General features: G+C 55.4%; 6 protein-coding genes across 6 annotated transcripts; 2 read left to right on the top strand and 4 right to left on the bottom strand.

Annotated features, from left to right (window-relative positions):
* Nucleotides 1–102: 102 nt before the first annotated feature.
* G647_08643 (uncharacterized protein) lies at nt 103–3,540 on the bottom strand (the record flags this gene model as incomplete). The annotated part of the gene is made up of 2 exons (XM_008732951.1): nt 103–3,453; nt 3,508–3,540. The coding sequence occupies 2 exons, from the start codon at nt 3,538–3,540 to the stop codon at nt 103–105; spliced, it is 3,384 nt and encodes a 1,127-aa protein (XP_008731173.1).
* A 418-nt stretch (nt 3,541–3,958) lies between these two features.
* On the bottom strand, nt 3,959–4,625 carry G647_08642 (uncharacterized protein; the record flags this gene model as incomplete). The annotated part of the gene is made up of 2 exons (XM_008732950.1): nt 3,959–4,202; nt 4,261–4,625. The coding sequence occupies 2 exons, from the start codon at nt 4,623–4,625 to the stop codon at nt 3,959–3,961; spliced, it is 609 nt and encodes a 202-aa protein (XP_008731172.1).
* A 285-nt stretch (nt 4,626–4,910) lies between these two features.
* G647_08641 (uncharacterized protein) lies at nt 4,911–6,185 on the top strand (the record flags this gene model as incomplete). The annotated part of the gene is made up of 1 exon (XM_008732949.1): nt 4,911–6,185. One exon carries the CDS (start codon nt 4,911–4,913, stop codon nt 6,183–6,185), a length of 1,275 nt encoding a protein of 424 aa, XP_008731171.1.
* A 203-nt stretch (nt 6,186–6,388) lies between these two features.
* Nucleotides 6,389–9,709, bottom strand: G647_08640 (uncharacterized protein; the record flags this gene model as incomplete). Its single annotated transcript, XM_008732948.1, has 1 exon — nt 6,389–9,709. One exon carries the CDS (start codon nt 9,707–9,709, stop codon nt 6,389–6,391), a length of 3,321 nt encoding a protein of 1,106 aa, XP_008731170.1.
* A 778-nt stretch (nt 9,710–10,487) lies between these two features.
* Nucleotides 10,488–12,614, top strand: G647_08639 (uncharacterized protein; the record flags this gene model as incomplete). The annotated part of the gene is made up of 1 exon (XM_008732947.1): nt 10,488–12,614. The coding sequence occupies one exon, from the start codon at nt 10,488–10,490 to the stop codon at nt 12,612–12,614; it is 2,127 nt and encodes a 708-aa protein (XP_008731169.1).
* Nucleotides 12,615–13,118: 504 nt separating this feature from the next.
* G647_08638 (uncharacterized protein) lies at nt 13,119–14,393 on the bottom strand (the record flags this gene model as incomplete). The annotated part of the gene is made up of 1 exon (XM_008732946.1): nt 13,119–14,393. One exon carries the CDS (start codon nt 14,391–14,393, stop codon nt 13,119–13,121), a length of 1,275 nt encoding a protein of 424 aa, XP_008731168.1.
* Nucleotides 14,394–14,988: the final 595 nt, after the last annotated feature.

Here is a 14,988-nt window from a genome sequence, read left to right as displayed (position 1 = left end):
ATAGGAGTGAACAGCCCTGCAGTGGACTCATGCTTTCGTGCTTTCAAGTACTGCGCACTGCCGCTACGGTGGTATTGAAACCTGAAGTAGAATGTCATCTCGCTATCTCCCTCTCTTCCCACCCCCCTTTCCTTTCCCGCCACCACTGCCCTTCCCTTTGCCACCTCCACTACTCCCGCCAAGACTCCCGCCCAGCCCGCCTCCCTGCACAATCCTACATCCCTTGACCGGTACGGCCCCGACGATTTCTTCAACCCTCCACTCCTTCAACAGCTCGACCTCGCGCCTCCAAACACGTTCCCTCTCGCGATTATTCTCGTCAACGACCTTCGGCCCCCTGGTACCGAGAGACGTCCAGAATCCCAGAACCTCCTTGACGGCTTTGCCCTTCTTGACCGACCCGGGCTGGAGCTTGATTTTATATTTCTGGCGCGTGAGCGCGTTCCATGGCGCGACCACGGGGATCGCGGCGAGGAGTTCGTCGCCAGGTTCCGGCAGCGGCACGAGCCGGTCGATGGACATCAACTCCTGACGTTCCTGCTCCAGCTGTTCCTTGGACAGTTCGTCCTCTTCATCTAGCACCGCGGTCCCGGCATCGGCGTGTTTCTCCAGCCGCTCCCGCCTGGCGCGCTCGCGGTCCGCCGCTTTTGCGTGCTGCGCCTTTCTCCTCTCTCGGTCGGCCTGCGCTTTCGCTTCCCTGGCCGCCTTGTCCGCTTCGGCTTCCTTGCGCTGTTCCTGCGCGCGATTACTTCCTAGGAGCTGCATTGCGAGGGCGCGGTCTTCTTCGTCTTGGTCGGCGTATTTCTTCGCCGCTCGCTTGGCTTTGCTTCTTTTGCCGCGTGCGAGATGCGCGGGTTTCGGTTTTGCTGACACGGCGTTGGAGGAGGATGCTGGAGTTGACGGGCGGGTTGACGGGGTCGCTTCTTCGGGTGTGTCTTGGGTATCTTCATGGTCGTCGTCGTGATCGTCGTCGATGTCGTCGTCATCATCTTGCCCGGCTTCTTCGTCGTCTCTGGCGGCTGAGATTTGGACGTCGGGGTTCTCCTTGGGGGTGTCTTCGCCGACACTGGCCCCCTGCACTTGCAACGGGTTTGATCTCTCGTCTTCGGCCTCTGAGGGAGCCGATGAGTCGTGGTTTTCGTCCCCATCATCGACCCCAGTGACGTTCTTGTGAGCCTCGTCTAGGTCTACTCCACGATCGTCTTCATTTTCCTCTTCTGCTGCGTCGTCGGCGGCCTCCTCCACATCTGGTATTGCTTGTTCTGGCTGGCCGTCCTGCTCGACTTCACTCTCGGCATCTTGTTCGTCGATGGACAGCCCCCGGGCATCGTTGGCCAGGGCTTCAGCCTCGCCAGACAGCATGCTCTCCGTCCTCTCCAATCGATGCTTGCCGTGGTTAGCCCTGCTTTCCTCGCTGATCAACCACATGACCCCGAAGCCGAGGAGTAACTGGCTTGGCGGTAACAGATTCTTACGTCCTCTAATAATGAACCCGCCGGTGGTGAGATACTCGCCTGTCGGAGCCGTCTTGCTGACTTGATCAGCATTGACCCACCATGCGCCCATCAACGCCTTCGAGTCCCAGGCACTACTCGTACATACAGTCAACGCGCCGGCCTGGGACAGCGTTGACGGAGGAATCGGCGCGTCGGGGGTTCTGGGATTATTCTTCACAATAACACTCGAGGCCCCTTGCAAGTCGGCGTGGACGTAGATGTCACCTTTCTTCAGATATCGCCTATACAGCAATTCATTCTGTTGCGCGTCTTTGCCTCCAATCACCAGATATCCGTCGCTGGAGATGAAATACAAGAACTTCTCGAACCAGAATTGCTTCCGTGCAGGGCGTAGAACGGCCTTTTCCGTTTTCAGGCTCTTCTTCAGGTCTGATTCGATCTTTTGCTCGGCGGATTTGAGGGCTTTCGCCGAAGCCTCCATGGTTCGTTTCTCTTTGCCAGCGGCAAGCTTCTTGTGATCGTAGTATTGGCGTGCATTTGCCCATGGCGAGAGGGCGAGGTCAATGTCGACTGCAAGCCGTCTTTCTGCTTCTGCAGGCTTGTTCATTGGAGACCCTTCGTCCGATTCGGCCTCCTCATCGTCAGTCATGTCTTGCTCATCCGATTCGTAGCCCTCGTCGAAGCTAGGTTCATCGAGTAGCAAAGTGACGGTGTTCTCCTCGAGTTTTAACGGAAGCTTGACCATCTGAGCCACGACGTTCCCTCGCTTTTGCTCGTTCTCGATCAGCTTGCCGATATCCACCCAGTCCATGCCCTGGGCAATCAAGCCGTTGACAGCAGCACATGCCTCTTCGACCCGGTGAGTATTTGCCTCAATTGCTTGTGCCTTCCGGACGTGCACGTCCTGCACCTGTTGCAGACCTGCCAGCCGTTTCTCATGTTCAGTCCTCGTCGCTTCTAACTTCCGCCTGGCCGCCTCTTCTCGTTCAGTCAAGCGGGATTCCAACTTCTGCGACTCGATGGAGGAGTAGAACTCATCGACGGTGCGATTGAATCCGTCAAACTCCAGAATATGAAGGGCAGGCTTATTCTCAAATTGCGCAGGTCGAAAGGGATGGAAGTCATCGTACAGTAGATTGTCTCTGCTCACCTCCCGTTGATCTGAAGGCTGGGTCTCCGTATGCGTCTGCTCCTGTGTGGAGGGAGCTGCCTTGACTTTTGCGATTATGTATCCCTTGGAGTGACTGGCATCCAAGGTGTTGAATATCTCCATGGCACGCTGCAACGCGTTGATGGCGGACTGCAGCGCCTCCGAACTCGCTAGAACAGCATCTGCCTTCTGAGTGGAGTCTGCTCCTGTCTCGATGAAGACATGCTCGAGGAGGTGATAGGGGAGTTCGGGGAAGCCGTCACTCAGGGCTTTCCTCACATCATCTCCTCCTTTTGCTCGCTTCGCCTTCTTCCCACCCACCTCCTGTGCGAGTTTAGCTCGTTGGACAGCCTTCTCCAGCGCCGTCCTCACCCGGTCTTCTGTAATGGGTGGGATGCCGTGGAAATTCTGCTTCGCCTCCAGCGTGTACTTGCTGCCCAGCTTGACGTCCACATCTTCTTGTCCCTCACTGACCTGTCGCTGTAGCGCCAGCACATTCAGATCCGCATCCGTGACTATGATATTCCCGGCAGCAAAGAACTCCAGGAACAATCGATATTGCCCATCGCTGAACGTGATCTCAATCACACGGTCCGTGCCTATCTGGCTCACGGCCGTGACTCGTCTGCTCTTGAGGTATTTCCGCAGTCGACTGACGAATGCGGATGGAGCGGAGGCTGCGGTTCGCGAGAAGGAGGTCAAATGGCACCGGAAGCCTGAGTCCACGAGCAATTGCTCTCTTTTGCCAGGCTTTGCGAATTTGAAGAGGAATATCCGACTGGAAAGGTCGTAGATATTGGAGACGCGAAGGGTGGTAAGGGAATTAGCTAGTTCGTTTGCGATGACCTGGAAAATGGGTTAGAAACCGAGAGGCAATGGAGGGGGGATATTCTGATTGACCTTGACATCGAGGGACGAGAACCGCTGCTTCATGCTGGAAGGTAGTTTGATACGGACGGCGACTGAAGTCTACGTATAATAGAGACGATAGAACGTGTAGGATCGTTATCGTCGCTTTGGAGCGTCTGAACTAAAATGTTCCGAGTCCTTGACGACCTTCACATCCTTCGATGTCGCCATGACGTCGATTTAGTTTTGTGATTCACTGTCCGCGGCGAGGCTGAACGCCCACCACAAGGCTGAGGTTCTCGAGGTCCCCCTCTGCAATTGCAGCCCAGACTTGTGTCTTCAAGAGCCGGTCTCTATCAATGGTGCTTGTCATTCCTTTTCGGCCTTCCTAACGCCATGCAGTGTGCTTCAGCAAAAAATGCCTACCTGCCCAGTCGCAGAGCTTCCATTCGGTTTCGGTCAAAATCACTTCCTCACCCTCCACAGTGCGCACCCTGATCTCTTACAGATTCCGCCTCACAAACTCCATGCCCTGCTTCTTGCCAAACTCCCACAAATTCTGTATGCCTTGTTCGCTCAGGTCGATGTTCTTCATGTTCGGCGCGTCCTGTGCCGGTGCTTTCGACACCCTTGAAGCCACCATGACCGGATCTGTCTCCAATACAATGCCGTCGTCCACGATCTCGTCGATTGCCAGTGTTACCAAGTCGTAGTTCTCCATTATTGTGCGCTTGTCTGTCGAGTTCCTGTGTCGTGTGTCAGTGATTTTCCCGGGCTGCCACAGAGGGTGGACTAAGGCCATACTTGAGTAGAATGCTTAATGTGTCTCTCAGCGCCAGCACAACATTGTAAAGTAGGATCTCATTTTCCTCGGCGCTGCCCACAACATACAGCATCACGTCGCTCTCCATCTTGAACACCACAACTTTGTTGTCGTAAAGTATCACATCCGAGGTTTGTTTGGCAGTTTTCTCCAGCAGCCCTTTCTCAAACGCCTTTTGCTCTTTCAGGCTCGTATACGGCTGCTGCGACGCCTGTGTAGGCTGCTGTGTGGCATTGGTGTGAGGGGGGTTATAGTATTTCGCAAACAGTCTGGCCGAGTCCGGCGGAGAGTCGGTGGTGAGGATGAGGATTGCGACGACGCTGTGCAGCGACATACTGGGCGCCATGATCGTGACGAACTCCCTGATGAATCTTCCACGTGAACAATGTGCAGTAGCGCGGGACGGGAGCCTTGGGAAGCGACTCGACCTCGTCCTGCTTTCTTGAACTGGCCTCAACTGCGGACTTGAAATTGCGGACTGGGTGAGAGAGTCCTCCGTACTAGCCTCGTCCGGCGAAGTACAGTGCGGCTTCACCATTCTCGCAGCCTTGCCACGCCTCGCCTCGCCTCGCTCGGATTTCTCGTCTCGACGCTACCGGCACTCATTCAAACACAATACAAACTGACAATCATGGGCAAATCCTCCAAAGATAAAAGAGACGCTTACTACCGCCTCGCCAAGGAACAAAACTGGCGTGCCCGAAGTGCATTCAAACTCATCCAAATCGACGAGCAATTTGATTTATTCTCCTACGCCGAGCCGGAGAAATGCACGAGGGTGGTAGACTTGTGCGCCGCCCCAGGAAGTTGGAGCCAAGTGCTCAGTCGCATCTTGATCAAAGGCGAGAGTTTCGGCCGACGAGCGTGGTGTGAGAGAATGGAACGCTTCAACCGTCCCCAGATGGCGCAAATGGGACAACAACAACAACAAGAAACTGACCTCGTGGGGGACTTGAACTCTCTCGACCTGGATGTACAGCAGTCCGAACGCGAGCTGAAACCTCGCGCCAACGTCAAGATTGTGGCCATAGACCTCCAGCCCATGGCGCCCCTTGAGGGTATCATCCAACTCCAAGCCGACATCACCCACCCGTCGACGGTCCCCCGCCTCCTCCACGCTATCGATCCGGCCTTCACACCCACAGACAGCACGCATCTCGTCGACTTGGTCATCTCGGACGGCGCCCCCGATGTCACGGGCCTGCATTCCCTTGACATCTACGTTCAAAGCCAACTGCTCTATTCAGCACTAACACTCGCAACCAAGGTGTTGCGCCCTGGTGGGAAATTCGTCGCCAAGATCTTTAGAGGTCGGAACGTGGATTTGATCTACGCACAGTTGAGAATTCTGTTCGAGAGGGTTAGTGTGGCGAAGCCGAGGGCAAGTCGGGCCAGTAGTATTGAGGCGTTTGTCGTTTGTGAAGGTTACAGGCCTGTGATGGTCCGAAACAGAGACGGAGAGGAAGTGCTTTGGACGCCGGAGATTGGAGACGCACCAGAGCCCGCGAATGGAGACATTTCGGAACAAGGGGCTCAGGATAATACCGCCGCGGGAGAAGAGTCCCGTAACGAGCTCACTGCTTCCGGAAAGTCACCAGAACCCGTAGGTGCCAGAATACAAGGACAAACCCGCAATCGGCGGCCTGACGGCGTCGTCGAACTGCATTTCCGCGACGAACAGTCAGATCCAGCAAGGTACATCGCCCCATTTCTGGCCTGTGGCGACCTCTCAGCCTGGGATAGCGATGCTACCTACAAGTTACCAGCAGGCCACGTCAGCCTGGACCCGGTTCAACCGCCAACCGCACCACCCTACAAGATGGCAATCGAACGACGACGAATCGAGGGTGGAATGTATGGCAAGACCAAGAAAAGGGACAAACTCCAGAGCAGCGACGCGGGATGACTACCCGGTGCCTGCGTTCATTGCTTCATATCAAATATCCTTCGTGACTCGTCATCGTACCAAAGTACGCCTATTCACAGGATCCCTAATGGCACCCAGAAAGTCCCGTCCACTCGAGTATCTATAACGATAGACAGTATCCGGAATCCGACCCGTTGCACGAACGCTTGCTTCAATGTTTCATGCAAAAAACAGCTGACCCATCATCGTCCTTGCGCTCTTTGGTAAAACAGAATATAGGCTTCGCCATTCTGCAGCCTGTCTCTCGAACTTAACTTGTTCGGATCCAAATCGACATGTCTCTCATCGTCGAATTTCCTCCAACAGCCGCGACCCTGATCCTTCACAATGGACACGTAATGGCCTCCATCGCCACTATTACCCAGATGCCTCAGCACACCGTACGCATCATATGTGTAAGGCGCCGTGGTAGCCAGCTCCATGTTCATCCGACCGTCTTGGTCTGGTTGAGCGGGCGGGCGAGGGATGACAAAGTCGTCCATGCTGAGGTTTTGCAGAGGAAATTCGATCGGCGTGTGAATCTTCTTGGCTCTCTCGTGCTTCGAGGCAGCAAAACGTTTGAAGTGGATGACCAGGAACTGTGGCAAACGGGTGAGGATGATTTGTTTGGTAGCTTCACGCTCACATTTGCAGTATGGACATCGCCAAAGCTCCGACAGCTTCTCTTCGCGGCAATACGAGGAAAGGCAGTCATAGATGTGGCCAGGACGATCTCGGGGGATCTCCACGCTAATGCTGTAGAAGGCTTCATAGGTGGTTGAAGTCCGTTTACAGGTCAAACAGCGCAGCCGCGAGGCATGTTGGCCAGCAAAAAGAGAGGACATGTAACTGTGGTCGCGGTGCTCGTATCGCTTCCACTCGATTGGGCTGGCTTTGGCGATATCCATTCGTTCCCGTTGCATTTCCTCCGCCGCGGTGAGAGGTCGCAAGGGCGTGCGTTCCCAGTTGACATTCAGGTCTTCGTGCAGACAGTCCACGAGGAAGTCGAAGAATTCCTTCGCGTCCTGTTGACGATCTATCACCCATTCTCGGTTCATCCGGCCACAGAAGTTTCGAAACGTCGACGGTTTGATGACCTCACTATCTCCTTGCCACACGGCCTGGACCAAGTTGGCGTAAAGTTTGGGCATAATGCCGTTGCTGCCTTTCCAGTTGCGCTGCACGTAAGTCTCATAGAGTCGATCGTTGAAAAAATTGGACAAGGGAATGGTCGCCGACAAGCATTGCAATGTGGAGTTCATGTAGCATGTGACACCGAAGTTTGTCAAACCTGTCTTGGGCAGCCTCCTGCGTAACGATGTCACAGTCGAGTACAGAGGTGGTCGAGTCGCAGAGGTGACTCTGGCCAGCGCAGGTTGCGGCGCGTTGATGTCGGCGTGGCCGGAGTAACTGGGTCTGGGGATGGCAGGGGCAGGTCTTGCCGGTACCTGAGGGAGCGGTGTTGGCGGGAGGGGAGCGGACTGTGTTCCAAAGGCAGCAGGATAAGACGCCACTGGCCGCCGAGCTGGCATGATCATCGACTCTTGCTGCTGAATCGAAGGAAAGCGCCGCAGGAATGTCTCATAGTCGGGAATGAAGGGCGACGGTGGTTCTGTTTCGACCTCGATATCTTCATAGGCATCGTCACTGCCCGTCTGAGCTTTCTCGATCGGGGTCACTTCCTCCTGGAGTGCCTGTTGCCGCCAAGCCTCTTGCTCATTCTCGTCCAGGAACTTGTGATCGCGGAGGCGCCTGTTCCGCACTTCGTAGCGGGAATTAGCAGATACCATGCGCTGTCGTGCAATTGGCCGCCCCGCGGCCACGGGTCGCTGTCGCGTCGTTCCTAGGGTGGCCGCCGTCTTTGACCTCACTAAAGATTGTACGCCCATGTAGTCAACCCAGCCATCGAGGCCGCCCGTCAACAGCGCTGGTGGGCGGCCATCCTTCAGAGGCTTGGTGTCATTAAATTCGTAGAGCGTGTCATAGAGAGCTCTCAACGCCGGAGCCTTGGTCAATGTTGGAGGCCCGCTCAGGTAGGAGACATCGCTCGTATTTTGATCGTAATACACCACAAGGTCGAACTCATTCCGCCTAGAGAAGTGAACCTGTTCCGTATCAGGGGCCAGCACAAGTCGATCCTCCAGTTCCTCTGCTGAAACGCCTTCCTTCAAAGATATTGGTTCTATACATATAACCGAAGTAGACATGATATGTCCGTCATCGAACATGGCCCGCTCTCGAATATCAATAAGAAGTACATTGTACTTGGTCATGTATTGCTGAAGCGTCGCCGCGTCAACGACTGTGTGATGAGGTAGGTCACTGGAGCTGTTCTTGGAGACGATGGCGGAGTTGATTCCATTCGGAGTTGTCGGCCGATAGGGAGCAGAGAGCTCGTCGCGGGTCCTCTGGAGATGCAGGGAAGTGGTGGACGAGTTCTGTGACTGCTGATAGTAGGTCTGCTTCCTCTCCGACGGCGGCCGGCCTCCCTCGGCAGATAAGCGACTGCCGATCGTATGAAATCGCGCCGCAGTATTGTCGATCGGGCTGTAGGTGGGACTGGGAGGTTTGGGCATGGCCATGGAGGTGTCCAGGGGTACTTTTGGTGGAGTGGTTGGAACCTTTGGTGGAATCATAGGTCCATTGCTAAATGCCGGATTCGGTCGAGGCCCATTGAGCCGCGAGATAGGCGCCCCGTTTGTGCCCGAATACGGCTGGGATGTGTAGGCTGCACTTTGCTGGAAGTCACTCGCCTTTGGCATGGACAACAACTCTGACTGGTCGCCTGCATTTCCGAGCCCTCTAAGCTTCGCGAATCGTTGACTTAGGTCATTCGAGGTGTCTGTCAGAGGCCGCCCTTGTAGAGTGTCCGGTTTCTGCTTGCTGGTAGGACGTGCACGTTGTATTCGCAGAGTCTCGGGCAGTCCTGACTGAGGCGAGCCCGGCCGAGGATTGGCATCGTTGCTCCCAGAAGAGGTTGGCCGACCAGGCACCAGGTTCGGGGGGATTCCGAAGCCACTGGAATATACGGGCTTCCGAGGAAGTGCGCGGGACTGCGGTTGAGTGCCGTGGCGGGCATTGTTCTCTTCGATCAACGCTTTGACCCGTGTCATTTGGCCCTCCAAGTCCGTCAACTTGTGCCGCGCAGCCTTATATTTAGCCCTCCACTGTGGGTTGGAATCCCAAAAGCCATACTCTTTGTGTGTTGGAATATGATTGACGGCGATCTCGTATGCTCGAACGTAGTTCTTGTAGGCCAGATCGTGGCGGCCAAAGTCGACGGAGCTTTTTGCCACGGCAATACAATTTTCGACTTCATTCAAGTACTGGGTGAGCGAGCCACCATCTTGAAAGGAAGCGGTGGCGTCTTGGACAATGTCTCTAAAGTGAGGATACACCTTGCCTATGCCCGGACCTGCATTTGGCCCCGAGTCTCGAGGATCGGTCCAGCTGCTCCTGGCGCTGCCGGCGGTAGAAGTGGTGTGGGAGGAGGATATGGAGGAGGAGGATGCGTACGCCGCCATGGCGATATCTAGGCTTTGTTCACCGGAGGATCATTGCGCACGAGCTCGGGCCGAGTCGCTTGTGTGAGAGGGTTCTAAATATAACTGCTTGATGTTGAGCGTTCAGCGATGCAAAGAGAACAGTGAGCATCGAGACTTGAAGAGGGGACGGAGTGACCTCGAATAAGACTCCAAGGGCTCGTTTGTCCAGTGGTGACAAAGGCCGTTCTGTTTGTCAGAAGTCACTTCGATACATGTGAAACGAGGTAAAAAGATGTTTGAGTTGCCTGTGAATGTCTGGGGGCCGCAGATCAACAATGGAGACGGAACGGAGACGGCGCAGGTGGATGGCGATTGTCTCTCCGAGCGTCTCATGCCTCGTCACCACTCTTTGACGCTGACTGTACGAGTATGAGGGTAACTACGGCGAACGGCTACGGAGAACCACTGCGGAGAACCACTCGTGCCACTACGGCGACGCGGGGGAGCACAGGGAGAACGGCCTGTGGCTAGTGACCTGTCTCCCTGTCGTCTGTGGTTGGTTGCCATTGTGGCGGCTGTGGCGGAAGCGGCGCGTAGACAGTCGCAGACATCATTCCGCCAACGCTTTCGACCAAATATATGCGGGCCACTACTTCTGCCTCATCTCCTTCATCTCCTTTCCACATCTAGCTTGCGTAGCTGAAGTTGCTCTTGTTGAAGCAAGGAATCAGGCCCGGCGATAGTCCTTTGCTCCAGCCGGTGATCTCCTCGTTGATTCCACCTCTCCTTTCCAAGTCAGGTCCCCCATTCTCCCGCCATGGCCGGGTGGTTCACGTCAGGCACGTCTGTGCTCGACGAGCAGATCGACAAAGCGACGTCCTCGAGCTTGGAAGATATTGCGACATCCCTCGAAATTACCGATCTCATCCGGTCGAAAACAGTGCAGCCTAAAGATGCTATGCGGTCACTGAAGAAGCGAATAGGCAACAAGAATCCCAACATCCAGTTGTCCGCCCTGAAGCTCACGGACACATGCGTCAAAAACGGCGGCTCGCATTTTCTTACTGAAATTGCCTCACGCGAGTTCATGGACAACTTGGTTTCGTTGCTGAAAGCCTACGGACCCGCCGCAGTCAACGAAGAGGTCAAGCAAAAGATCCTTGAACTCATCCAGACCTGGGCCAGCGCAACACAGGGAAGATACGATCTGTCATACATCAACCAGGTCTATCAGAGTCTGCAAAGAGAGGGCTTCAGTTTTCCGCCCAAGGTCGACATCTCCAGCACCATGCTGGACAGCAGTGCACCCCCCGAGTGGACTGACAGCGATGTCTGCATGCGTTGCCGCACGTCCTTCACTCTTACAAACCGAAAGCACCATTGCAGGAATTGCGGCAACGTTTTTGACCAACAATGTTCCTCCAAGTCCATCCCTCTACCCCACCTGGGCATCATGCAACCAGTCCGAGTAGACGACGGCTGCTACGACAAGCTGACCAAGAAGCTGGGCGGAGCCCCAGACCGTCGAGTTTCTTTTGCGGCCAAGCCGAGCGCAATGCAACCCCGGAGCGCCCGAGTTGACACCAGCTTCGATGAGGACCTGAAGAGGGCATTGGAGATGAGCCTTGAAGAAGCAAAAGGAATCTCGGGCTCAGGTTATATCCCACAGTCTCAAACAAAGCAAGAGCAGGCCAAGACAAACGGTGCAACCAATAATGAAGAAGATGATCCCGACCTCAAAGCTGCTATTGCACTGTCGCTCAAGGAAGCTGAGGAGCAGGCCAAGAAGCACGCTGCGAACCTCAAGAAAACCACGACGAATGGAGCAACCTCGACCCAGCCTTTCGTTATGCCCAAGAGCGACTACGAGTTGTCGGTCATGGAAGCTGAGAACATCAACCTGTTCGCAACATTGGTGGATCGATTACAGCATCAGCCGGCAGGCACCATCTTAAGGGAACCGCAAATACAGGAGCTTTATGAGAGCATTGGAAAGCTTCGGCCAAAATTGGCGAGGACGTTAGGCGAAACCATGTCCAAGAACGATGCATTGCTTGATTTACACGCAAAATTGTCCACCGTCGTTCGCTACTACGACCGGATGCTTGAAGAGCGGTTGAACAACACATACAATCAGAGAAACCCAGGCTATGCTGCCTACTCCATGCCCTCCCCTGCGGCTCCCCAGGGCTCCAGCATGTACCCATCGATAGCGGCAGCGCCACCGTCTTCCATGAACACAGGTCCCGGCGGTGCAGAGAATTACTATTTCAGCAATGCATCGCTCGACTCGTATGCTCCCCCCTCCCAGCCCACGGCACTACCGCAACCTCAACGGTCATATTCATACTCGAGTCAGAAGCAAGAATCTCCAGCCGCTTCGTACCAACATCCAACTCACCAACCACAGCAGCAAGCCGGCCAGCAGCAACCATACTCGTTCCAACAATCTCAGCAGCCTCCGTCTATGTACCCCCAAATGCCACCACCCGAACCTCAAGCTACTCCCACACCCTATGCTCAGATGCCGCAGATGCCTGCCGAAGCTCCTACCCCCCAGCCACAGACCCAGCCTGTTCAACAACATCAACCTTCTCAGCAGTTGTCATATCCGCAGCAGCATCAATCTATGCCGCCGCCTGGACAGTTCAACCAACCCCCTTCGCCTCAAATGTACCAGCAGCCCCCGCCTCAAACTCAGCCCCAACAATACCCTCCGCAGCGAACCCAACAGTCACAACAATATCCTCCTCAACAACAGCACGCACCAGCGCAACCTCAGCAGGCCATGTCGACGGGAGGTTCATACAGTGCGCCACATCCCACTTATACTCAGAACCAATTCCCGGCCGCGCCACAACATACTCCAGCTTCGTATGGTCAACCCCTTCAGCAACATCAGCCGCAGCCTGTAGCCGTTGAGGAAAGTCTGATTGAGCTTTAAGGGTTTGCAACCTGAAACAGAAGCATGGGCCTAAATTGAATGTACCCTGAGGGATTTTGCACGAATTCAAGGAGTTACATTCGGATAACAATTCGAGCATGTGGTCTCATTTGCTTGCGTTTGTCTGGAAAACCTAACGACGGTGATGATAAATTGAATCTCGACCCCCAAGGGTGAGCTTTATGAGCTTATATCCTGCCTGTTCGGAATGCGGGCAATTTCAGGGATGACATGGAATCTCGATTATGATGCGTCAACAGCTACGGAGACTGTAGTGTCTCTCTCAACCCGATGAATTGCATCCCGAACTTGGCCAGCAGGAGCCGCATTAATACTGGCCCATCCATGCGTGTGCATATGATTTTGACGCTCAGAACGCGTCTTTGCAAGGTCCACGTCTTCAGGCTGACGTTAGCATCGACGAGCATCAAAGAATTATCCGCATTGGTGTCCATGGTCTAAATGTGCCCTACCCATGCGCCTTTTCATCAACCATCGGTCTAGCTACAGTTCATCCTTTCTCCTCACCTCTCCGTCACCCACTGTATCCTTCCCGTCCGCCTTCCCCAGCGAATCCTTGACCATCAACGCCATAATATCCACCAGCAAATCACTCGCCGCCACGCTGGTCACCTCTGCGACCGTATCATACGGGGGACTCACCTCGACTACGTCAGCGCCGACCAGCCGAATCCCCTCGAGACCCTTGATGAACCGTTTGACCTCGCGCGTCGTCCAGCCACCGGACTCTGGCGTGCCCGTCGCGGGCGCGATGCTCGGGTCCAGGACATCGATGTCGATGCTCAAATACACAGGGTTCGTGGTGCCGACGATGGACTTGACACGCGCGGCAATGCCGCTCATGCCGCGCGGGTCGTCATCGATCTCGTGCGCCTCGATGAGCTCGAATCCGACGACCTGCTTGTCCGTCTCGTAGTCGGCGGGGCTGAACAGCTTGGTGCGCAGGCCGCCGTGCACGGAGCTGCCCTTGGCGATGCAGCCCTCGCGCGCCGCGTGCCAGAAGAAGGTCCCGTGCGTGATGGCCGACTGCTCGCTGACGATGCCCGTGTACCCGGCGTAGGGGTCCCAGGTGTCGAGGTGCGAGTCGAGGTGGATCACGCTGATGGGGCCGTAGATGGTCTTCAGCGAGCGGAGGACGGGGAGCACGATCGAGTGGTCGCCTCCCAGGCTTAGAATGCGGGGATGGGACCACTCGTTCAGGCTACTCATACTACTAGAGGCGTTGGACGTGGACGTGGACGTGGATGTGTTGTGGTAGAGGATCTGGCGGTATCCTTGCTCCATTTGGCGGAACGCGTGCTGGGCGTCGAAGGGCGTGATGGGGATGTCGCCGCAGTCGACGATGTTGAGGCCGCCGTCCGTGAAGGGGTCAATGCCCCATACCGTGTTGTACGAGCGGCCCTTTTTCTCGCGCGAGCTGGCAGCGCGGATGCCTCGTGGCCCGAAGCGGGCGCCGGGGCGGTACGATGTAGACGTGTCGTAGGGAAAGCCTACGATTGCGATGTCGAGCGGAGAAGTGTGGCTGGCCGAGAAGCACCGGTGCCAGGGAAGGTGGGCGAAAGTGACCGGTTGAGAGAAAGGAAGGTCTTTATCCAGGTCTTCGAGCGCGTAGGGGTAGTTCGGGCCCACTGAGAAGGACAGCGGTGGTTCTTCTTCCGAGGAGGCTGTATCATGATGGGAGTGGGAGTGCGCGGTGATGGCACGGAGCGAGAGCAGGATGACGAGGAGGGTCAAATTCAGCTCGAGACTGAGCGCCATTGTTGTTGGTGCCGTAGTATGTCAGGTCGGTTGTGGTTGAGTTTTCAGCCTCGCAATCCCCAGTGTGTCGTCCCTCTTCCCAGCGGGTGGTGTCCTATGAGTCTGTAAGCGCTTCCAGTCGACCTCCTCGAACCATAGCGCGGAGCCGTACTGGCTTGTCTTTATACTTGGCCTACCCATGCTGGTCGCGGGGAAAATTCTGTTCCGAGTTATGACCATGGCATTGGAATCGTGAGACCCAGGACTATGCGGACGGACAACTCCTTGATACGATTCTACCAGACGCCGAGGGCCATGCAGCTGAGATCTCCGCGCTCCACCTTGTAACCGCGTCAGATCCACAAGGTCCGCCTCCTCGAGGCTATATGGGACCACTTCATATAGCCGTTGGTCTGCCTGGACAGTCGGGTAAAGTTAGACGACTACCTTGACGCGTACGGCTGCTGTCAGTAACATGGGGTACAGTGGAGGAGGGTCTGTATGATGAATGGATGATGTCGAAATGGAGATGGTGGACAAGTCCGTCCTTTCTTGACGCCATTTAGTCGAGTATATGTCCTTCTATCCAACCCTCGAACTTTTGTCCCGCCCTCAT

This window comes from Cladophialophora carrionii, assembly GCF_000365165.1.
Source record: "Cladophialophora carrionii CBS 160.54 unplaced genomic scaffold supercont1.7, whole genome shotgun sequence".
NCBI classification, from domain to species: Eukaryota; Fungi; Ascomycota; class Eurotiomycetes; order Chaetothyriales; family Herpotrichiellaceae; genus Cladophialophora; species Cladophialophora carrionii.
This window is presented reverse-complemented; position numbering and strand designations above follow the sequence as displayed.